The sequence below is a fragment of the Colletotrichum fructicola genome (genome assembly GCF_000319635.2).
Source record: "Colletotrichum fructicola Nara gc5 chromosome Unknown KSG_Nara_v1_contig09, whole genome shotgun sequence".
Lineage (NCBI taxonomy): Eukaryota > Fungi > Ascomycota > Sordariomycetes > Glomerellales > Glomerellaceae > Colletotrichum > Colletotrichum fructicola.
In genome coordinates this window covers 2,820,837-2,841,674 of record NW_027094059.1, presented here as the reverse complement: position 1 = coordinate 2,841,674, position 20,838 = coordinate 2,820,837, and the positions used below count along the sequence as shown (strand labels likewise).

General features: G+C 51.1%; 9 protein-coding genes across 9 annotated transcripts; 6 read left to right on the top strand and 3 right to left on the bottom strand.

Annotated features, from left to right (window-relative positions):
- Positions 1–321: 321 nt before the first annotated feature.
- Positions 322–2,586, top strand: CGGC5_v015093 (putative transcriptional regulatory protein; the record flags this gene model as incomplete). The annotated part of the gene is made up of 7 exons (XM_032027169.1): positions 322–405; positions 464–564; positions 620–900; positions 960–1,136; positions 1,187–1,452; positions 1,514–2,211; positions 2,265–2,586. 7 exons carry the CDS (start codon positions 322–324, stop codon positions 2,584–2,586), a joined length of 1,929 nt encoding a protein of 642 aa, XP_031876444.1.
- Positions 2,587–3,184: 598 nt separating this feature from the next.
- CGGC5_v015092 (uncharacterized protein) lies at positions 3,185–3,979 on the top strand (the record flags this gene model as incomplete). Its single annotated transcript, XM_032027168.1, has 1 exon — positions 3,185–3,979. One exon carries the CDS (start codon positions 3,185–3,187, stop codon positions 3,977–3,979), a length of 795 nt encoding a protein of 264 aa, XP_031876445.1.
- Positions 3,980–4,592: 613 nt separating this feature from the next.
- On the top strand, positions 4,593–5,665 carry CGGC5_v015091 (Extracellular metalloprotease; the record flags this gene model as incomplete). The annotated part of the gene is made up of 4 exons (XM_032027167.2): positions 4,593–5,250; positions 5,310–5,383; positions 5,444–5,532; positions 5,584–5,665. The coding sequence occupies 4 exons, from the start codon at positions 4,593–4,595 to the stop codon at positions 5,663–5,665; spliced, it is 903 nt and encodes a 300-aa protein (XP_031876446.2).
- Positions 5,666–6,481: 816 nt separating this feature from the next.
- Positions 6,482–7,114, top strand: CGGC5_v015090 (uncharacterized protein; the record flags this gene model as incomplete). The annotated part of the gene is made up of 2 exons (XM_032027166.1): positions 6,482–7,027; positions 7,082–7,114. The coding sequence occupies 2 exons, from the start codon at positions 6,482–6,484 to the stop codon at positions 7,112–7,114; spliced, it is 579 nt and encodes a 192-aa protein (XP_031876447.1).
- Positions 7,115–7,467: 353 nt separating this feature from the next.
- CGGC5_v015089 (uncharacterized protein) lies at positions 7,468–9,190 on the top strand (the record flags this gene model as incomplete). The annotated part of the gene is made up of 3 exons (XM_066153202.1): positions 7,468–7,868; positions 7,941–9,129; positions 9,182–9,190. The coding sequence occupies 3 exons, from the start codon at positions 7,468–7,470 to the stop codon at positions 9,188–9,190; spliced, it is 1,599 nt and encodes a 532-aa protein (XP_066007468.1).
- A 1,724-nt stretch (positions 9,191–10,914) lies between these two features.
- Positions 10,915–12,390, top strand: psiD-1 (L-tryptophan decarboxylase; the record flags this gene model as incomplete). The annotated part of the gene is made up of 1 exon (XM_066153201.1): positions 10,915–12,390. The coding sequence occupies one exon, from the start codon at positions 10,915–10,917 to the stop codon at positions 12,388–12,390; it is 1,476 nt and encodes a 491-aa protein (XP_066007469.1).
- Positions 12,391–13,325: 935 nt separating this feature from the next.
- CGGC5_v015087 (uncharacterized protein) lies at positions 13,326–13,769 on the bottom strand (the record flags this gene model as incomplete). Its single annotated transcript, XM_032027163.1, has 1 exon — positions 13,326–13,769. The coding sequence occupies one exon, from the start codon at positions 13,767–13,769 to the stop codon at positions 13,326–13,328; it is 444 nt and encodes a 147-aa protein (XP_031876449.1).
- A 3,647-nt stretch (positions 13,770–17,416) lies between these two features.
- CGGC5_v015086 (uncharacterized protein) lies at positions 17,417–17,893 on the bottom strand (the record flags this gene model as incomplete). The annotated part of the gene is made up of 1 exon (XM_032027161.1): positions 17,417–17,893. The coding sequence occupies one exon, from the start codon at positions 17,891–17,893 to the stop codon at positions 17,417–17,419; it is 477 nt and encodes a 158-aa protein (XP_031876423.1).
- A 336-nt stretch (positions 17,894–18,229) lies between these two features.
- P450-1-4 (Cytochrome P450 monooygenase 1) lies at positions 18,230–19,705 on the bottom strand (the record flags this gene model as incomplete). Its single annotated transcript, XM_032027160.2, has 4 exons — positions 18,230–19,278; positions 19,346–19,414; positions 19,475–19,574; positions 19,628–19,705. The coding sequence occupies 4 exons, from the start codon at positions 19,703–19,705 to the stop codon at positions 18,230–18,232; spliced, it is 1,296 nt and encodes a 431-aa protein (XP_031876413.2).
- Positions 19,706–20,838: the final 1,133 nt, after the last annotated feature.

Genomic DNA, 20,838 nt, shown 5'->3' with positions numbered 1-20,838 from the left:
AGACATTACCGATATCTGTGGCCGGCGGCGATATGACGGGTACTCGGGGACCGGAACATGTGTGGGGCCACCAGCTCGGTATAGAATGGAGAGCCGGAACATCTGCGGGGAACCGAGAAATTCCCAGTCAATAGACGTCGGATCCTAGCGGAAACAATTGCATTGGAGAAATTACGTTCGTTTTCAGTAAAGTCTCGGAGCGTCTTGTATTATTAAGCTAGCTCCGGCAGTCTGAGCCTGACAATTGAAAGCTCAGCCATCCGCCTTCCTTCTTTCGCATCTTCCGAGCTTCAGGATCCGCGCCCGCCCGAAGTTCCGAACATGTCTACCCCGACAGACACACCTATTCCAGAATCATCGGCGGAGCGGTCCAGATGGGCTTGCACGCCGTGCAGGCAGCGAAAGGTACCGTCATCAGAGCCATGCGTGCCGTTGGTAGCGCAGCCGCTAACGGGCCGAGTAGGTGAAATGCGACTCAACCCTTCCTGCATGTTCGACATGCGTGGCGAAGGAGCTTGACTGCGTCTACTCCCACAAACGGCTCCGCGCGCCCACCAGTAGAAAGTATCGCTCGCCCAATCTCAACAGGCATGGACGTGTTTCTGACGCACTAGAACAGGTCAGGTTCTAGCTCCCGTGCTGGTATGATCAGGAGACTACAGCAGGTTGAGCAGATGGTGCAAAGCTTGACACCCGGCAACACGGTCGAAAATGTTGCTCACCTGCCGAGCTCGAGACAGCTCCACGTCTCTCCACTGGCCCACCTGGGGTTCGATACTCTGTGCGAAGAGTCGTACGTAACGAGTCCCGATGTGTTGTACCGTCTCATACGCCGCGACGCACTGCCGATGGCTAGGATAGGACCGCCTGATCAGCCAGTTGCTAAGTTCCAATATCAGAGTATGTCGTTGATTAGCCACATACTTCATGACGGCCAGTCGGACTGACAACTGACACAGGCTCATGCTGCATTTTTGATGTTCTTCACATCAAATGCGTAGATTACATGATCGGCAACCAAACGTTTAGCAAGCTGTGCAGCAGATCGCTTCATCCAAATTTCCCAAGTCTCAATCTTTCAGGGGGCCCGATGCATCCTTTACCAATGCTAGACACGGCACTGCAGTGTCTCAGAAGTAGGCCCACTCATCTCTGAATAGCTACTACCATCTCTAACATTATTCAGTCTTCCTAGAATCGGTGAACAGCGACTTCCAGTTCTTCCGAAATGAGGAGATTGAGGGCGTATTCCAGAACTATGTTCAAGGGCAGTCTTGTCCAAGTCAGGGTGTCTACGCAGCCATCAGCATGGTTTGTGCATGCGCCTCGTGGACGTTGCATGGCGCTCAGAATGCGATGACGGAAAGGCTTGTGGAGAACGCCATGCGGGTGCTGCCTGGTATCATGATGGAGGCACCCGACACATTGGCAGTGGGCACGCTGCTCTTGATGGTACGTCCATTGAACCATACGTCATGGTTTGCTGGACTAGAACTAAAAGAAAACCTGTTAGACAGCCTACCTTGAATCCACGTCCAGGAGCTCTCCAGCTGCAACTGTGCTTGGATCAGTAACGCAGATGATGCTGCTGGCTGGATACCATGTGGCCACATCTTCCTCTGGAGCGCTGTCGACCGACCAGCTTCACAAAAACCGGCTTTTTTATCGGGCTTATGTTATGGACCAAAGGCTATCACTGCGACTTTTCAAACCCCCTCTTCTGACTGAAAGGCTAGTTATTGGTTTGCCTGACGAACATCCTGTTGACAGTCATGGAGTCATCAAGCTTTCAGAAGGCCGTAGCCTCAATTATCTACGACAGCAAGTGCTGCTTGCGAAGATACAGGACAGAGTATACGACAACCTCCGATCGCCTCTTCCTTCCGCGAAAGGCAGCCAGAATCATCTGAAAGCCACCTCAAAACTACTTTCAGAGCTTCAACAGTGGGCAAATGACCTGCCTGCGTCTGCTAGGCCTCCAAATGTAGCAGAAGACTTGTCAATTCCCCATGCGATGCAGATTACCTCTCTGCATCGCACCTACTTCCAAACAATAATCGCCATCCACTCCTCCATATTTTGCCACATCCCATACTTCAGCGACCCCGCCATACGGGAGATAACGATAAAGGTAGTAAATGAGTGCGCGTCTGCCGCGAGAAACATTCTCTGTCTTTCCGTATACACGGAGAAAAACAATCCGTTCATGTTGTAAGTCTCAATTCGAACAACACAGTCGCCCAACACTAATCGTGAGCCTCAAGGGACATGTGCCATGACCTTGGGTGGAGTATCGACGGATTACTTCTAAGCATCGTGCTGTACAGGCAAACGCCTGGCGCCCAGCAAGACATGGAGCTTTTGAAGGGCTTCTTGCATTCCTTTGAGACAAACAAGCCACAACATGACGGGAGAGTCATTTATGAGGCCCTGACGATCATTTACAAGAGTGCTCTCGAAGCTCTGAGTCTTACGGATCGAGACAGAGATCAGCCTGAGCATGCATGGCTAAGACTTCCAGCACCGGCTACAGATATACAGCTCAATCCACAAACCTTCGATGACCCTTCAGAAATACTGAGCTAGTTAGAGAACTTGAGGATTCTTGTGGACTATGGAGCTAGAAGGCGACTTTCATTAATGGAATTCACGGTCATGGTACTGCGCAAACGTGAAAACATGATGTAAAAGGAGCAGGTGAAATTGACGATTCCCCTGTGGTAAGTTACTACTACTGTTTAGTAAAACCATTGGTCCCTGTGAAGCTGCTAGACACGCCGTAGGGCGTGCGTTTCAGTCGGCACGGTGTCTGAATGTTAACATTACACCCTTCCGTGTCCTCGGCCAACAGTCAACAATAATACCCAGTGATATTGAGCAGGGGAATTGCCAACTTCCTCGTGGAAATGAGCCACTCTGTGCCACAAAATCTACGACGGGCTGAAACGCGCTGCCTCCCCGAGTGACTCAACCCCCGGCAAAACCCGACTCGTGTTCTTGCTGTTAGAAGTACGGAGAAGCACAGCCACAGTTGCTTCTGTATTTGTAGTGAAGATCGGCAGCATCATCTCTACCCCGATTGAACCAGATCACATTCTGAAGACAAGCGTACTTGACGGATTTACACCTCGACCCAGCGCCTGAAAATCTATCGAAACCAACATCGCAACGGCTATCTAGGACGATGACCCACCAAACGCCACACCTTCTCACAAAGGGTGAACTGCGAAGAGTCGAAGAGTGCGCCAAGGAAAACGGGACGTTTGCAGAGTGCTGGAACAGCGACCAGGTCGTCATTGTAGGCTGCGAACCTGTAGGCGTGCATGTCTGCGTCACGGAAACGCCGTTCATGGAGCTGGACATCCTCTCGCCAACTGCGAATCCACTCTCGGGCTCCAAGTCCAATAAGCAACACCCCACAAGGCAGTGCTGCAAGAAAAAGTTCATTGTGTTGGAAAAGTCCAAGGTCAACAAGAGACTCCGACCGAAACCATGGTATTACCGCTACGACTCCACCGAGGAATTTTCACTTTACTACGACGACGCGAAAGCGAAGGTCAAAGAACTATTTTCTCAACTAGCGACTGGGTATGTGTCGATTTGCATCGTGAGCCACGACATGCAGGACTCTCTCAGCTCGCTACAGAAATTCGAAATCGAGCTGCCGTCGACAACTATATTCGTCGACCTTATCAAAGTCTTGGAACACCAAAGCCGACATGATGATCAGGGTATCCCGAAACCTCTGAGAAAATACACAGACGACAACATCGCGATTCGCAACGGGCGATATGATCGGCGACCTTGGCCGCTAACAGGGCAATACGGCATGCCAAATTATGCCCTGGTCTCAGTGCTCGGGCCAGCTGCGGAGGGTTGCAAGCGAGATAAGACTGAGAAGGAGGATACTGCCTTGAAGAGAATCGCAAAACGAGCGGCTGTGGACAACCTAAATTTAGGCCACAAAAGACGGCCTTGAGTGTACTCTGTAAATACGTTCAAGATGCGATGCCATCCCCAACGATCACGTTACCTGCTGTTGATCCATGTCCCGCGTATCCCGCGCATCGGCAGGTACCGAATGGCGCTGCATGCTGCACCGCGCACAGCCGACGCGCTTAGATAAACTACTCTGATGAGCAAGGGTCTCAGGGAGGAGATTGTAATACGAGGTAGTAATTGCCAAGGCACCAGGACCCTCTTCGGCGGCTTTAGAATCACATTTAAGGCAGGTTAACCAGCAAAACCTCTTGGCAGCGCATGGCATTTTCCAGCTTTCAATTTGTGATGTGAAAATTGAGCTTTTGAGCTCCGTTCTGTCGCATGACGTCTTGGACGAATCGAGCAGGTAGCTGAACTTCACGAGTCAATTCCCGGGCGAATGCAACCCGATGCCGGCTGTCAAGTTTATCTCCTCCACGAACGCGATGTTCACGACCGCTGAATGGTCTATCTTTTGGCGGAGCGACCAGAAGAGGGAGTTCGAAGTTGGGAGATGGCGCTTGATTCTATTTTCCCGCCACTCTGTGGAATTCAGCGCCCCGATGATCGAGATGTATAAAGACTCGTGAAAGACCGCCAGAATTACAACTATGGTTCTCACCATCGGCATTCCAATCTTCTCATTCCGTTCTCATCTTCCCGGCACTCTCTTCATCATGCAGCTCAAGTCTTTCCTGGTCGCCGCCTCCATGGTGGCATCCGCCTTCGCCAAGCGAACTTGCGGAACCGACGAGCCCACTGAGGTCGACCTCCAGGTCGCCCAGGACTTCAAGCTCATGGAGTCTAGCGCCCGCCTTGCCGGTAACGGCTCCCGTGCCGCCGGCCCCATCCAGATCAATGTCTATTGGCACGTTGTGGCCTCCTCGCAGTCCGTGAGCGGCGGCTACCTGACCCAGGCCACCCTGGATGAGCAGCTTGCCGTGCTCAACACCGCCTATGCCCCCCACGATATCTCCTTTGTCGAGGCTGGCGCTGACTGGACTGTCAACTCCAACTGGGCTGCTGACCGTGCTGAGGTTGCGATGAAGACTGCGCTTCGCAAGGGCACGTACGCTGATCTAAACGTGTACTTTGTCGCTAGCTCGCGCTACCTTGGCTATGCTCGCTTCCCTCAGACCATCACCCCGGGATCTGCTGATTTCAACCGTGACGGCGTTGTCATTCTCTCTACCACGGTCCCGGGAGGCAGCTACGAGGAGTACAGCCTTGGTCACACTGCCACTCACGAGATCGGTCACTGGCTTGGACGTAAGTTATCACTCAATGGCGAGCACTGCACACATTGAGCATTAGCTAATTTAAGGCAGTCTTCCACACCTTCCAGGGCTACGCTTGCAGTGGTGATGGCGACTCTGTTGATGACACCCCCTACGAGGCCGAGGTAAATATCCCCAGTGCAGCATGCCGGAGTGAGAGATCATCGGCTAACAAGTGACAACAGGAGTCCTACGGTTGCCAGATCGGTCGCGATACCTGCCCCAACTCTGCCGGTACCGACTCTGTTACCAACTACATGAACTACTCCGACGAGTAAGTAACCACCAAGCTCATTTCTAAACATTAAAGCTAACTTCTCACCAGCGAGTGTTTCACCGGATTCTCCAACGGACAGCAGAGCCGCATCTACAGCTACTGGGATACCTACCGCGCCCAGTACCAGTAAATGTTGGACATGTGCTAGTAGTGTTTATAACACTACTTACTGTCTTGGTCCTGGCAGTGTTTGGTTTGCTCACGTGCAGTAGTTGGTAATCTAATGGGACGATGAAGATTGGATATTAAGACTGCCTTTGGCCTCTACTTATCTTAGATCAAGAATTAATCTAATATCACTACGTCTTCAAAGATTTGACCGCACTTTGACAAAGCATTAGGGCGAACTAAATGACTGTAAATTTGTATTGCGAAAGGAAATCAGGGGATGCCGGTGATGCAAACACGATGGACCATATATTGCGTCCTCCATGTCCAAGATTCTCGGCTGTCTTAACTTCTTTCTCAACGCCGTACCGTGCGAAGAAAAAAACATCCGCTCCGTGGACCATTGCTGATTCAACTACCCATCGGACTGCCGGAACACAAAGCTCAAGACCCACTCTCGGGCCTCGATTCGGGAAGGTTTTTTAAAGAGTTCATCCGCCTCCGTGTGACACGCAGTGCCGGCCTGGCCGGGTGCTTCGATCGTAACAAAATGCTAGTAAATTTTCCCCTCGGAATTTGGCAACAGTAGCACAGAGATGACAGATCAGACCAGTCTGACTGTTCCTCAATTGCCTTTGTCTTTGCAGTCTCACATCGCCCGTCTTGGCGTACCTTTATTGAGTCTGCCCCAGTTGGAGTGGCGTAACGGGGTTCAGCTGCGGCTACGAACAGCGATGTTACACAGGGGCGGCTATATAAAGTCAGCGAACCTTCCCAGATAGGATTCACCAAGAAGTGCTCGGATGCATCCCTCTTCTTCCGCGCCGAATAATCAACAATGGTCAAATTCCTCACCCTTGCCTCGGTCACCACTGGCATAGTCACTGCCTCTAGCAATGGCTCACCAATCACTCCGATTCTCGATTGCGGTCAAACCTGTCGACGACCACCAGTTGGGAGCCTTGAGTACCTGACAGCTGTTCATTCCATCCAGCATCTGCTCGCTCGATATCCGGTAGCCATCGATGGAAAGGACTGGAGCCAACTTGGCAGTATCTTCGCAGCCAACGCCGCAGCCAGTTTTCCACCTCCCTTGGGCGACCTCGTTGGCTCAGACAGCATCACAGCAGCCATCTCTCAAGGACTGGGAATGTTTGCCAGCACTCACCATAGCTACGGCACTCAGCTCATTGAAGTGTGCTCAGAGAATACGGCTGTTGCACTGACGTATCTGACTGCATCTCATTTCATGGCGGGGACAACAAATCTTTCGGAGACCTTTGGTTTAGACAAGGTCTTATATAGCTACGGACGATATGTCGACAAAGTGGAGCGAGAAATAGATGGAAAGTGGAAAATAACCCAGAGAACGCTAGTAATGATGGTGAGTTTTGATTCTATAAAGTGCGGAGGTTATTGCTAAAACCAGTTATAACAGGGACCCAGCATCTCCGAGATATCCATGCAGTAGTAGAGATGGCATGGCCTCAATATTTGTTGTGTTGGATTGGACCTACAATACTTAATACATATAATTTGCATGCCGGTTTGCACAAACTGAATTTTTTTCGACGTAGCCCTTGTACCTGAACATCACAGCGTTGGTAGATTGCTTCGAATTAAATAGACCAAAGTGCTCATTGCTGATAATCGCATATTCAGGTCAGACTGTTGGCTTCCTCAGTTACATGCAATTACTGGCGTCGCCGCTATATCCGCTTGTAAGACGCGTCCCCGCCCCAGCCTTGTCTGAAAAGTTGCCATACTTTCACTCTTACTTGGCTCAAAGCTGAGGCAGACGTGCAAGATCGCACCGACTCAATCATGCCGTACTGCAAGGTCTGTGCGAAGCTGACAATCGACGACATATCGAACACCGATTTTCGGTTCCACGGAAACCTGAAGTCTCTTAAGCAAGGCGCTGATAACAATTGCCCACTATGCGCCCTCTGTTTCACTAGGCTACAGGATGAAAACGAGTCTCAAGTCATTTACGACCTTCTCGATGGCAAAAGGCCAAATCGGTCGCGTGAAGGAGCCTGGTACCATAGCATCTGGCTACATGGAGAGTATGTGCCTGTTGAGCACAACACTGGAAGCAGGAGGGGAGAGAGTTCAGGAGGCGGCGTATGGATAAGCGTCGGCCGGTTCCGTGCAGGATTCAACGATATGGAAGAGACCAACATATCCGGATTTCAGGTGACAGCCAGGCTGTCTTGGTATGCGTGAGTACTTCGTCTTTGGGCCGTGTAGTTGCGTCGTGGGATACATCCAAAACCTGAACTAACGATCAGAAGCCTCAACAGGACAAGCGCCGCCTTAAGCTATCCTGAACGTTGCATCGGTGCAGACCCGGATGCCAATACCCAAATAACCTTGGCACGTTCCCATTTCGAAGAGTGCCGCAAGTTTCATAAGGTCTGCGCAGTCCAAAGATCCAAGGCAATGCCAACGCGCGTCATTGAAGTAGGTGACAAAAGCCGCCCTTCGAGGCTCCTTGTCACAGAAGGCCTTGAAGAGCCGTATTTGGCGCTGTCATACTGCTGGGGCCCGTCGCAAACCACTGTTAAGCTTGCTAAAGATACCTTTGACAAAATGATCACGGGTATCCATGAATCAAGATTGACGAAGACACACCAGGAAGCCATCAATTTCACTCGAGCTCTAGGCTTGCAGTATATATGGATCGATGCCCTCTGCATCATTCAGGGCGACGAAAATGACTGGTCATTTGAGTCTAGGCGTATGGAACAGGTCTACGGAAACGCGGCCTTGACCATCGTGGCTGCACGTTCCAGTGACGCTTGCCTTGGGTTTATCAACCCTCCAAGCAGCACTGGAAAGATTGGAAAGGCATGCGCCATTCCTCTCTCTCCTTCCAACAAAGACGTATTGTACCTTGACGTTCCTCGCACGGTGAAACGTGGGCCAGTATGGACGCGTGGTTGGTGTTTCCAGGAGAAGATTCTCTCCAATCGGTCAGTCATCTTTTGCGAGACTCAGCTTTTGTATGAATGCCGGACATGGGAGATCTGGGAGGATGGGAAGTCCAAGCACCTAGGCTCAGTGCCCACATTTCTGGCCCCGGGTTTCGTCTCCTCAGCCAAGAACAGGGAGGCCGACATCGCAAAGACGCTCAGCATGTGGTATCAGAGTCTCTACGACTTTACACAGCGAAAATTGTCCAACCCACATGACGTATTTGCTGCTATCGCGTCCATTGCAAAGCTCGCTAAGGAGGTCCTGCAATCTCGTTACCTCGCGGGCCTTTGGGAAGCCGACCTCGTAAGAGGGCTGCTGTGGAAGTCCATGCACTCATTTCTCGGGAAACGTTGCGAACCCGTTACCCGCCCCAAGCCGACCGCTTTTGCACCTGCACCTGTTCTTCGTGCGCCCTCCTGGTCGTGGGCATCTGTCGAGGGTCACATTCGAAATGAAACCGACGCTAGAAGGGTCAAAAAGCTGTTCGCTAAGGAGTCTATCAAGGTACGTCCGGGAGCTGGCAACAATTGGACGATAGACACAACCTGCGATGTAGAAGCTCTGAAAATGCCTTCTTGCGAGCTGCGTTTGATCGGGCAAGTGGCGAAGGCTGTCGTATCAAAGGTAGCGGTAAGAGACTACATCTCAGCGGTCAAACGGGAGCCAAAGCAATGGAAGGCTAGTATGCCCAATGGTAAACTGCTTATTTCGGCGGACAAGAACACAAGTAAACTCAACCTACAAGGGCAAGTCGTTGCTGTCGGATTCTTCGATGTAATGGAAGAAGCTTGTGATGAGGTATGGTGTCTACTGATGATCGAGGAGGAAGGATTGATGTTAGCCAGACATGGTGCGATATGGAAACGAGTAGGCTGGTTCGGTGTAGAAGACAAGGGATGGTTTACAGGCAGGGCTGCGGTTGACATTACACTTGGATGACCAGGCACTGCGCTCATGTATGGCTGGCTTTGAAATTCTCCTCATGTATACTATCAAATTCTACCCTTTCGTCTGTTCTCTTGATTGATCTTGATCCTCTTGGCCCTTGCGGTCAAAAAAGAGCCATAAAGGTTTCTGCAGGCGCTGTTAGGAAGTAATCATGAGGATTGCGGACTGTGTCCGACCGACTGAAGGACTTTTGAAGTGATGCGTTCTAGTCTGACACACACTAAAAGTCCTTGCTTAACATAGAAACCAAGTCGAATTGAGGCTCACTGCGTCTGACCTGCACCTGTGTATGTGGATCAGTCAAGTGCAATCCCAGCCGCCACAGGCACAGGTTTAGCGCCCGGCGTCAGCTTTAAGTCGTAGTTCATCAGCAAGAGGCACAACGCAACACACGAGATGAGATGCGTGCGACAAGGTCCAAGAGCGCGGCTTCAATAAGAATTCTTTCCATTCTGTTGTGCCAAGTATCAGCTATGATTGTCCAGGCGGCGCTGCAAATGTCATCGTAGATGAAGAGAACCACGTTACCTTGAGAATCACTAAAACCCTGTCGACTAGCCTGATCACACTACTAGCACTGCGTTACGACGTTTAAGCTTATTAATAAGACTAAGGCGAGCTACCGCAAGATCCTCGCGCTGTTCCTCGTGGACCTGAGGGTTCCGATTATTGGTACGGCGAATATGCCGCCGCAGCAAAGGGGGTGTTGGAAGGAGGGCGCGGCGCAGGGAGACCGGTTGGGAACGTTGCCGCCCGAGATTACGGATGTGGTGTTTGATAATATGGATTTTCCGATTGGGATCGAGGAGGCCAAGAGGACACGGGCTGATTTGATGGAGGAGAGGACGACGATTGCTGAGCAGGAGATGGGGGTGATGACGACAATGGAGTGGAACTTTTGTGAGCACTGAGTCTGGCGGAACCTGGCCTCGTTGTGTTGTGTTCGTATCGAAGGAAGGGGACCGCTCAGTCGTCATGGCGGTGAAGGGAGAGGAACTTGGAAGCTGTGTTGAGACGTTTGCGTGACCGGCCTGAAAGATTGACACCAGATGTGTCAATAGCTGTGCAAATTGTGTCACCCCAGCCTCAGCTCATGACTGCGGTTGTGCTCCGATTGGACGATCTGACGGCATCCTGCGCTCCCGCAGTAAGACATGTGGAGGGCACAGGATCTTACTCATAAGGATCGTGTTGTTCAGCAGTATGCGTCAATTGTCGCAATTTTCGCATAAATCTTTGTTCCCAAGCAACCTTTCCTATCATCGCCTCTCACTTGCTACGTGTTTTTTGGCCATTGAAATCATCTACTCTCAAAGGCAGCACCTTATCGACATCACCGTCATGCTTTACTATCTCATCAACAGCTTCAAGTCCAAAAAGGACGCCGAACCCAGCCTCGAGCCATCAAACCACCAAGATGCCCCCAATCCTGAAAAATGGCTCGCCCACAAGATCCATCAAACAACAACTGCAACTCCCGCCCTCAACTCAAAGACCGCTACCACAACCGTTGTGGACTACCTAAACCCAAGCCTCATCAAACTCCGCACCGTCGTCCAAAACGATCCCTACCTCGCCGTCCTAGCAGACCAAATGTTCACCCAAGCCGCCGCCCTTCAGCCTCGCGACCCAACAGAGCAACCCGCCGTCCAGTCCTTCCGCCAGTTCCTGCAAGTCGTCAACGTCATCATGCGCTCCGGGCCGCAATTCTTCGACAGGCCGGGAAACGAGGACGCCATGGGGTTCGTGGCGGCGCCGATTAATGCCTTGTTGAATTATCCCATGGGCACGGCGGCCGGTTACGAGTTCTTTCGGAGGCCGGAGGTAAATGAGGCGATGGGGAAGGTGTTAAGTGCTTGGGGCAAGTTTCTTGCTTCGGGAGACTCGAGGGGGTGTTTGAGGGCTTGGGTGTCTGCTTCTGGGCAGATTGTGATGGCGGAGAGGGCGAATGGAAGAGTTGGGGAGGGTGGTGGGTTAGGGTTTAGGGAGTTGTTTGTTTGTCCTGACCCTGAGGATACGGAGACTCTTGGGTATGAATCGTGGGATGCGTTTTTTGTGAGGCGTTTTCGGGAGGGGGTGCGGCATGTGGAGTTCCCTGATGATGAGGAACATATTGGCGGAGAGAAGCTGTCTGTCACGGGCAGCAGTGGCAACGTTGACATTCAGGTCGACGACAACACCTCAGTCATCGTCAACGCGTGCGAGTCGGCGCCGCTGCAAGTCGTATCCGATGTCGCCCTACAAGCAGACGTCACGATAAAGGGCCAGCCGTACTCCCTTACCGACATGCTAAACAATAACGCGCTCGCGCCGCAGTTCGCCGGCGGGACGATCTACCAGGCCTACCTCAGCGCCTTCAGCTACCACCGCTGGCATGCGCCCGTGAGCGGACGGATCGTCGAGTTAGAGATGATTCCGGGGACGTACTTCAGCGTGAACCGGTACCAGGGCATAGCTACGCGTCGGAACGATAATGATGATACAGATGGTCCGGACCCGCAGGCGCCGTGTAGGTCGCAGGCGTACACCGCTTCCGTGGCGACGCGGGCGGTGGTATATATCCAGGCGCGGAATCCGAAGATCGGGCTAATAGCGATTGTGTTTGTGGGTATGACGGAGGTGTCTAGCTGCGAGGTGACTGTAACGGCTGGCGAGGAAGTTTTGAAGGGACAGGAGATTGGGATGTTCCATTTTGGGGGAAGTTCGCATTGCTTGGTGTTCCGGCCGGGTGTCGAGTTGAGATTTGTGGAGAATCGGTCTCCTGCGGGTCTCGAGGGGAACAATAGGGTGAATAGTGCGCTCGCTTTGGTTGAGTGAGGGCGCAGGCTGGTGCATTTGTATATGCTCGAGTTCAGGGCAGGAATGAATCCACCATGTCTAGTCTCTGGCTTAGTATTACTGTTACTCAATACCCCCTGGATGGAAGGTTTAGGATTTGATAGCGTGTGCTGAAGAGATAGATGTAGTGTCCCAGACATATTTTGCAACTAGCACACATGATCGAGATCTAGTTCTCCGGCTGATGTGCGTATTAGAAAGATCAAACAAAGGCGCCGTGTACCTGGGGTTCATGATGTAGGAACGCTGCAAGGGAAAGCGGGTTCTAGGTAGCCACGCACTTTTTATTGTAGTACTTCAGAGGCCATCTCAATAAACGACAAGACCTTAACGAATATGCAACGTACTCCTCCTTGCCTCGTCCGTGAACCAGAACCCAGCCGGTGATGCCGAGTCTTCGGGTCTCATCAGCATTTCCCCTTCCATCCATCCCTGGACGAAGTAGGTGCCACCAAACCTGTACACAGTCTTCTCATCTACACTGTCAACCTCTTGCAGCAATACTGGCTCAGAACACGTCGCTATCACAGCCAAAAACGCCACGGCTTGTCGAAGGTTTTTTCCGAGATGTAAGAAGGCAGGAGGGCCATGTATCCCTTTTTCGTGAAACAGAGCGTTCTTCCTCGAAGCACAGACTGTACGATATCAAACCACGGACGCCCTTCATAGCTGAAAGACCACTCGTGCGTCGGAATATGACGCGACTTTACAGCAATGCGGTCGTCGTTATGCCACGCGTTCTGTTCCTTGGTCTTATTGAGGCGAGCACTGAGGACTTCCAGCTTTTCCGGGTTCTGTCCACGGCATGCCCAGGCCGAGGTCACGTCGCCGTGGAACATGGCGATGGCGGCTCGCCGAGGATCATTGTACGGGTTGTTTTCGCGGTCTTTATAGATATTTGGTATGGCTGCTGTCTACTCTTGGAACTTGTAGAATGCGTCTGGATCCGGTGGCTGGAATATGTGTCCTGAGGGGATCCTCCCTGGGTCTTCGATGATTTCATCAATCTCGTCTAGGATGCCGCCGCGATAGTTGAGAATGCTCTTGTTGAAGCTGAAGAGTTTTTCAAAGTCGCGAAGCTGTCCAATTCCTCCATCAGCGGAGTACAGCTCGCCGTCCAAGTCGTCCATCCGCATCATAGGCCTCACGGGGATACTCTCTCGACGGACGAGGCAGCTTGTGGCTGCTGAGAAGGTCCAATCGGGACACCACAACGGCACCAGACTGTAGTTATCGACGTTATGCCATGGCTCAGGGGCGGCGATGATATTGAGACTTCCGTGCTGTCTTGAACAAGCTGTTGCGAAGTCAATAAAGACTTGCTGGCAGTTTTTTAATGGGAATTGATACACGGGCATCACGAATTGATACACGGGCATCACTCTTATCCGGGCATCACTTTTAAGCCCAGCTATTGGCCCAAATAAAATCAGGCCCACTACTACTTCTCGCCCAAGGCGGTGAGCGGTCGCTTCCTAACAGCTACCATTTCAGCTATTTTCTTCCTACTGCGCTTACTGCTGCTCCTCACGAGGCTTTTTGAGATTTGCCAAACTAGCCACACAACCCCTACTTTTGCAAATCTCAAATGGGCCTTCACCTGGCTATTCTGCAAATCTCAATTGATACGATCCATTCAATATACTAGTAACCTAAAACACACCTAAATCCCATTTACTCCTCATCACTCCCAAGCAGTTCCCACTGACTCCGCCTCCGGCGAATACTGGCCTGTAATTGCCGCCCACTCATACGCACACCCGTTGTTTGACCTGTACGAAGAACACCCTGGCTCCGCGTTTGCCGCTGGGATAAACCTACTTGATTAGATTGCCCTGATGTAGTTCCTATTACCGTTTTGTTCCGGCTTCCAGGTGGTCGCCCACGTCGACGTCCTGATGAAGGCTGACTGGCTGGCTGTTTCCGAGGCTGTTTCCGAGGCGGCTTCTTGCCTTTCTCCTCCTCACGGATGGCCAACCTAGGAGGCACTACCTCTGCAGTATTCTTGGGCCTTCCACGAAGAGCCCCGGCAATCTTTGGGTCCAGGATCCGACGGTATGGGTCCTGTGAAGTGGTCTCCCGTAGTCGCCATCGTGGATGAACTTCCCACTTACTAAATGAGCCTGAGTCCACGAGCTTTTCGTAAATTTTATGGCAGCACGGGATACCATACTCCACAGACACCGAACAATCATCCATACAATCCCCAAGTGGAACTGGTTTTGGGTTCCGACCAGTCGGCAGGGCTTTCTTAGCTAAGAGGTACTGTTTCACAATCAGACCTAGGGCCTTTGATGAAAGCATGGTCCGAAGGTCGCCAAGGTATTCAGACCGACTGCGACTGTACTCCCGACTAGCCAGCACCTCGTCCTGGGCACAAGCTTGAACAAAGGACTGTTTCAGGTCCCCAATCATATCCTGCATGACATCGACAAGCCGATACAGATGACTGAGGCCATTGAGTAGGTAGCCCTTGATGTTGTTGTTGCTTGCTTCAGTGCCTGAAGTGACACGGACACCAAAGTTCCGGTAGTGGCGAATAAAGCAGCGGGCCCATTGTGCCCTAACAGGCATGTATGTCCCATACAAGTAGCGCAGAATTGGCCTCTGGTCATCAAATTCCTTGCAGAGATTGGCCCAGGCCTTTTCATGGGCTTCCTCGGTCTCAGCAAATACAACAAGCTTCCACATATCCAGGACCCCACGATAGGTATGAGGAATACTGTTACTTGCTGGGGTACGGATGCATCCCCGGTCCTCATCACTAAGCTCAGTTATAGCTGTGGATGGGTCCTCCTTTTCGGATTCACTGGAATCACTATCGTGATTCTTATCCTTTAGCCACTTCTGTTTAGCCTTGAGAAGGACATTGGAATTGATGTGGTGGATGCAAAGTTGCTGCTGTACTCCAGGGAATTGTTGGTTTAAGGCATTCTTCATCTGCTTATCGTAATCGGTGATAATAACATCAGGTTGGCGAATGGAGTTCTGAATGGCAAGTTGACGTATGCTGTCGGAAAGAAACTGAAACCCTTCAAGGCGCTCATTATCGATAAGGCCGAATGCTGTATTGAAAACGGACCCAAGGCATGTGTGTCCCGTTGCTTGGAATAACGGTAGTTTGAAACGATTAGTGTTGTATGTGTTGTCGAAGCTGATAACTTCAGGAAATCGTTTCCACATCTGGAGACAGTAGGGAAAGGTCCATACAAGACCAACGAGCCGGTTGGAATTGTCATCCGCCCACTTCACAACATAGGGAATACTGCGCTCATCAAAAAGCTTAATCAGTGCCGCAGTTGACGAGTACCCATCTAATTTTTCGCGGTTAATGAGTGCCCTAGCGTTATAGATGTCCCGTTGTGTGAAAGTAGAGTCGGGAAACTGTTCTTGGACAACAGCACGTACATCGCGAGCCCGGATACCGACACGGCGGCTTGTTGTTTCAATAGCAGTTTTGGTGGGTTCATCCAGTTTTCTGTGTGATGGATGTGCAGAAGCATCAAGGCTGGGCCCATGGTTGTGTTGGCTGTGTTCGGACTTTGGGTGGCAACGTAAAAGCCACTTCCCCTCTTCCAGGGCCTCTGCAATAATCATCCATTGACACCCACATTTCCGGGACTTCCGTTGTCGAATACCAGCACCCCCACTTGGACGAGGGTCACCAAATCGATCACACTGAAAAGTGTACCTGATTTTTCGACCCTTACGTGAAAGGCCGTTACGTCGTACAAGACCAAACCCATGCGTTTTTGCAAATGTATTGACTCGGTCGAAAAGGGCATCCATTGAGGGTTCTGGGTCGCCTGGAATCGGTGGGTTTGGAATTGTAATTGGGGATGGTGAGAAGGACTTTTCGGATAAACAACGTGGTGTGGTTGAAGGTGCGGGACTGGCCGAAGGCTGAGCTGAGCGGGGAGGCGAGTAGGGTGGAGGAGAATCGGAGGCAACTGAAGTTGCTGCTGAAGAGTGGGGTGAATAACCCATTCGTTCTCGATATCGTCGGACGCGTTCACATGCCCGAGCAGCCTTCTCAGTCAAGGCCCTCTCTTTTCCAATCACCTTCCGAATAATGTTTAATGCAGATGTAAACTCGGTTGGGGTTGGTTCGGGAGTTGGTTCGCGTTGTTCGGTAGTTGGTTGTGGGCGGCTCCATTGATGAGAAGGTAATCGGCCATATTCTGGACCAAGCATAGGCATTTTGACCTTTTGCCAGCGGAGACCGGAAGGGTATTGAAGGGAGAGCCAAATCTTGTGGTTGTTATACGTCTCGATAGCAGCATCATCGTGTCCCCGGAGTCCATGAGGTTCTGGGACGGAAGTGAATGACTGAGGGTGTGAAGCAAAGATGTGATCAAGTGCTCTATCATCACCGGCCCCGTAGTATGGGCTGATACTGGAACCACTACTACTTGTGGAGAGTGTGGGTGATGGATGCCGGAGTTCTCTGTGTTGCCGTTGACGTTTCTCGGGGCGAGGTTGGTTGGAAGAACTGGGACTTTGAGCTTGACGCTTTCGGTTCCGTTGGGATTGGGATGACGAATCAGATACTGTAATAGGCGAAGCCATTGTAATGGATGGAATTTGTATAGATTCGTTGATGATTGATGCAGATTGTGACGACGCGTCAAACTGCGGGGTTTAGGGGCTAAGTGGCAGAAAGAATGTTTTGGGCGGTAATACTTGTAGGGTGGTTAGCAGAATGGAAGTGCACTAACAAAAAATTTGGGCCAATAGATGGGCTTAAAAGTGATGCCCGGATAAGAGTGATGCCCGTGTATCAATTCGTGATGCCCGTGTATCAATTCGTGATGCCCGTGTATCAATTGCCTTTTTAATAATCCAGCTTGAAGTCGAGTCCCTTATTATCCCGTGCCAAGTTCCACAGAGCGAATATTTTGTCTTTGCCGTCGGTTGCCTGAAAGTCTCGTATGAGAATGGAGGCCTCAAGAAAGTTAGGACTGTCCTTCCTGACGGTGGGTGAGAAGAATGAGGAGTAGAGTTTTCATCCGGCTATCAGATGCCTAAAGTAGAAAGTTTTACGGATAAAGATGAGCTCGTCGTACGACAGACCAAACTGGTATAGCTGCGGGTCTGCCCTCATCATCTGCGTTCTGAGAACGGGGTTGAAAGAAATCATGGCTTGCAAGTTGTACGCGGCGGCGTCGAGAAACCCGAATGCGACGGCTTTCCGGTTGTCGAATACCACTGCGGGATCTGACGAGATGGCAACTTCTTGGACGACCCAGACTCGTCTGAAGTACGGACGGCACATGAACTTGTATAAAGCCGCACAACGCGCAAGATAGATATCCGGACCAGTCTTGTTCCCCTCTTTCCCGATGTCGTACTGACCCTTCTCATTCATCTCGATCTTGAGCTGGTCCATCGGCTTAACAAAGTCCAGCGCCGTATCGGTCTCGTCGCTGTGCTCGCCGACGTAGCACACGCATTGGGATGCGCGGTCGTAGATGTCAAACATGCGTGCAACCTGTTAAGTCCACCCCGCAACGTTTAGCTGGTCGATACACGATCTACGGCTGCTATGAATCTTGTATGATGAAGGCCTTCACTTAGTTAGTGGCCTCCAAAGAGCTAATTTATGGTTATCAATGAGAGTTTACTTCAAATGGTGCTATGCTGCTCGATCTCATGATGTGAAATGAAGATTTAGTCATGTCGGAAGATTCCTGACGACCGCTACCACGGCACTACTGCGGAACTACTCAACACCGGCGACGTGAGGAAAGACTTGAATTGATATTGTCTAGTATGTCATGCACCATGGCCAATCTTCCCGCAAACTCTATCGTCCCTATCAAGAGTCCATCTTCAGCATGGATACCAAATCCAGCTGAGGCTCGCTGCGTCTGACTTGCACCTTAGCCGTAGGATCGGAGTCAAGTTGAATGCCAGCGGCTACAGGCTTGGGCTTTACACCCGGAGTCAACTTGAAATCGTAGTTCATCAACAAGAAGCACAGCGCAATTTTGATCTCGTTGGCAGCGAAGAATCTCCCAGGGCATGAGTGTTTTCCGTGGCCAAAGGCAATGTGCTGCGGGGTGGTCGTGGCAAGTTGGTGAAGGTTCTCTTGTCCCTCCTGCTGGCGCATCTTAAGCCAACGATACCCATCCCATGATCCAGGATCGGAGTGGACGGACGGGTCCCACATGGCGTGAGCAGAAACACCAATCTTTGACCCAGCAGGAATAATCGAGCCATCTGGAAGTTTGACGTCCTTCATGGCGACCCGGTTCATGCTCACAACATTGGGCGGCTTGATGCGTTGGCTTTCTTTGATCACACTGTCCATCAGCTTCAGCTTGTACAGCGCCGTCTTTTCCCAGCCCTCCTGGCTGATGACCGTTGCGATCTCCTCCCGGAGTGCAGTCACAATCTCTGGATGTTGCATAATGTCGTACAGGGTCTGAGACAGGAGATCGGTCGTGGTATGCACTGCCGCCATGGCGAGAGCAATCTGAACAGTTGCCGCATCGTAGTTACGGCCTTTGGCCATCTGTTCGAACCATTCGACGGCATCGTTTCGCGCCTTAGGCTTGAGACCCTCCGCCAGTCTTTGTTGGTCCTCTACTTTGCGTGCATGTAGGACTTCGTTGATAATGTTGCGTGCGGTTTGCTGGTGTGCGCGGACAGCTTTGCACTGGGGTAAAAACCAGTGAATGACGTGACGGATACCAGGAGGGTACTTTCGGAGCTCTACACCGGCGATAAAGGCGTCGACGGTATACTCCTTGGTAATCTTCAACCAAGCGGGATTGCGGCATCCCTCTTCGCCAAGGAACACACGAGCTGAAATGCGAGCAACAAGATCCAAGAGGGTTGGCTTAAGCACGAACTCCTTCCATTCTACGATGCGTCAGTAATGAGGAGATAAGCGGCATTGTATCATCGCAAAAGGGAAGAGTCAATCTACCTTTGGAATCCCCGAAGGCCTGTCGGCTAGCCTGATCACACTCATCGGCCAGCGGCTCGGTAACCTTGCCTATTATTTGGGATCAATACGCGCTGCTCATTGTGCTAGTTGCCAATGTAGTTTGCTCACCAAGAGATTGCGTTATCTTGACTCTGACGACATCGGTCACCAGAGTGGTCTTCGTTCCCTCTCTAAAAACCTCAAACCCAGGGATCTCTGAGTGGAATTGCTAAGAAACGGTCAGCTAGTCAATTCCCAAGATATGGCTACAGTACGACAAACCCCATTGACAAATGTCATGAAATCGAGGTCAGTATCGTTGCGGATAGCGTCGGCAAACTCTGGTGGGAGGATGACCATTTCGCCCACATCAGCGATGATACGGAAAGGTGTGGTGTTTCCAACCTACAGGTGTGCATCTAGTGTCAGAGCATACTTGAGATACAGCGGTTCCTTGGCTACTTGCCTTAGCAAACCCATCTTTCATAAGTCTCGTTGCGTCTGTTACAAACTGTCTTCTGGCTTTCGTATTGCCAACATCAAATACAGACGTTGGGACAGTAACGTCCGGAAACTTTGAAAGTTTGGATCTGTTCAGAACGAGAGGAGTAACACAGAGGATAATCAAAAGGAACAAGTATGGTAGGCTTCTAGACAGTGTCTCAAGACCATCCGCTTTGTCAGTAAGATGCGCTGGAGCCAATGAGGCCTCTGGACTAGTCGTGACGTCCATTTTGCGAATGATTGTAGTTTGCAGGAGTGTGTCGCTTTTGTTCTGGTTTGTGGTTCATCCCAACAGCCGTGACGTTCATCGTTAAATACCTCCATCTCAAAGCGAATCCGAGCTTTCTTCATGGTCAATCCAGCAGCAACTGATTCATCGCAATCTGGCTCTAGAGCTGTAGAGTCTCACAATAACTCCGATGCGTCTAGCTATGCCGCGCAGAAATGGATTGAAACATCATTCGGGCACTCTGTCAAGCCCGATACGAATACGCGCCGGGTTGTGAATGCCGTTTCCAGCCCCGGTGTATCCACTTTTCGGTGAGCTCCACCGTCGGCACTGACTTGATGTGTGGCATTTTGACGATTACTGATCCTGTCGTCGACCTCGATGTGGAAGGTCGATGCGACGATGTGGACCATTAAACTAATATGATTGATGTCTTCTGAAAGATAATTACGACTGATGCATATCACTAGCCACCATTGTCCAGGACTTCGCCCAGGAGTGGAAGAAGTCTCAGCTGAGCCATGGCTGGATAATCTTGCTAAGCATTACCCGGACCTCTCGAAAAGCACATCTTTCTCAAAGAAAGCCCAATCGATGTCACTATTCATCGGACGAATCCAATTCCACGTCTACGGAATTAAGTGGTGAAGTGGGCATCAGATCTCCGGAGTGACAGTGTGTACGCATACTGGCCGTGAGTAATGATGAGTCTTCGCGCCTATTACACCGAATATGACGTTAAAGCCTTCAACTTGTTCAT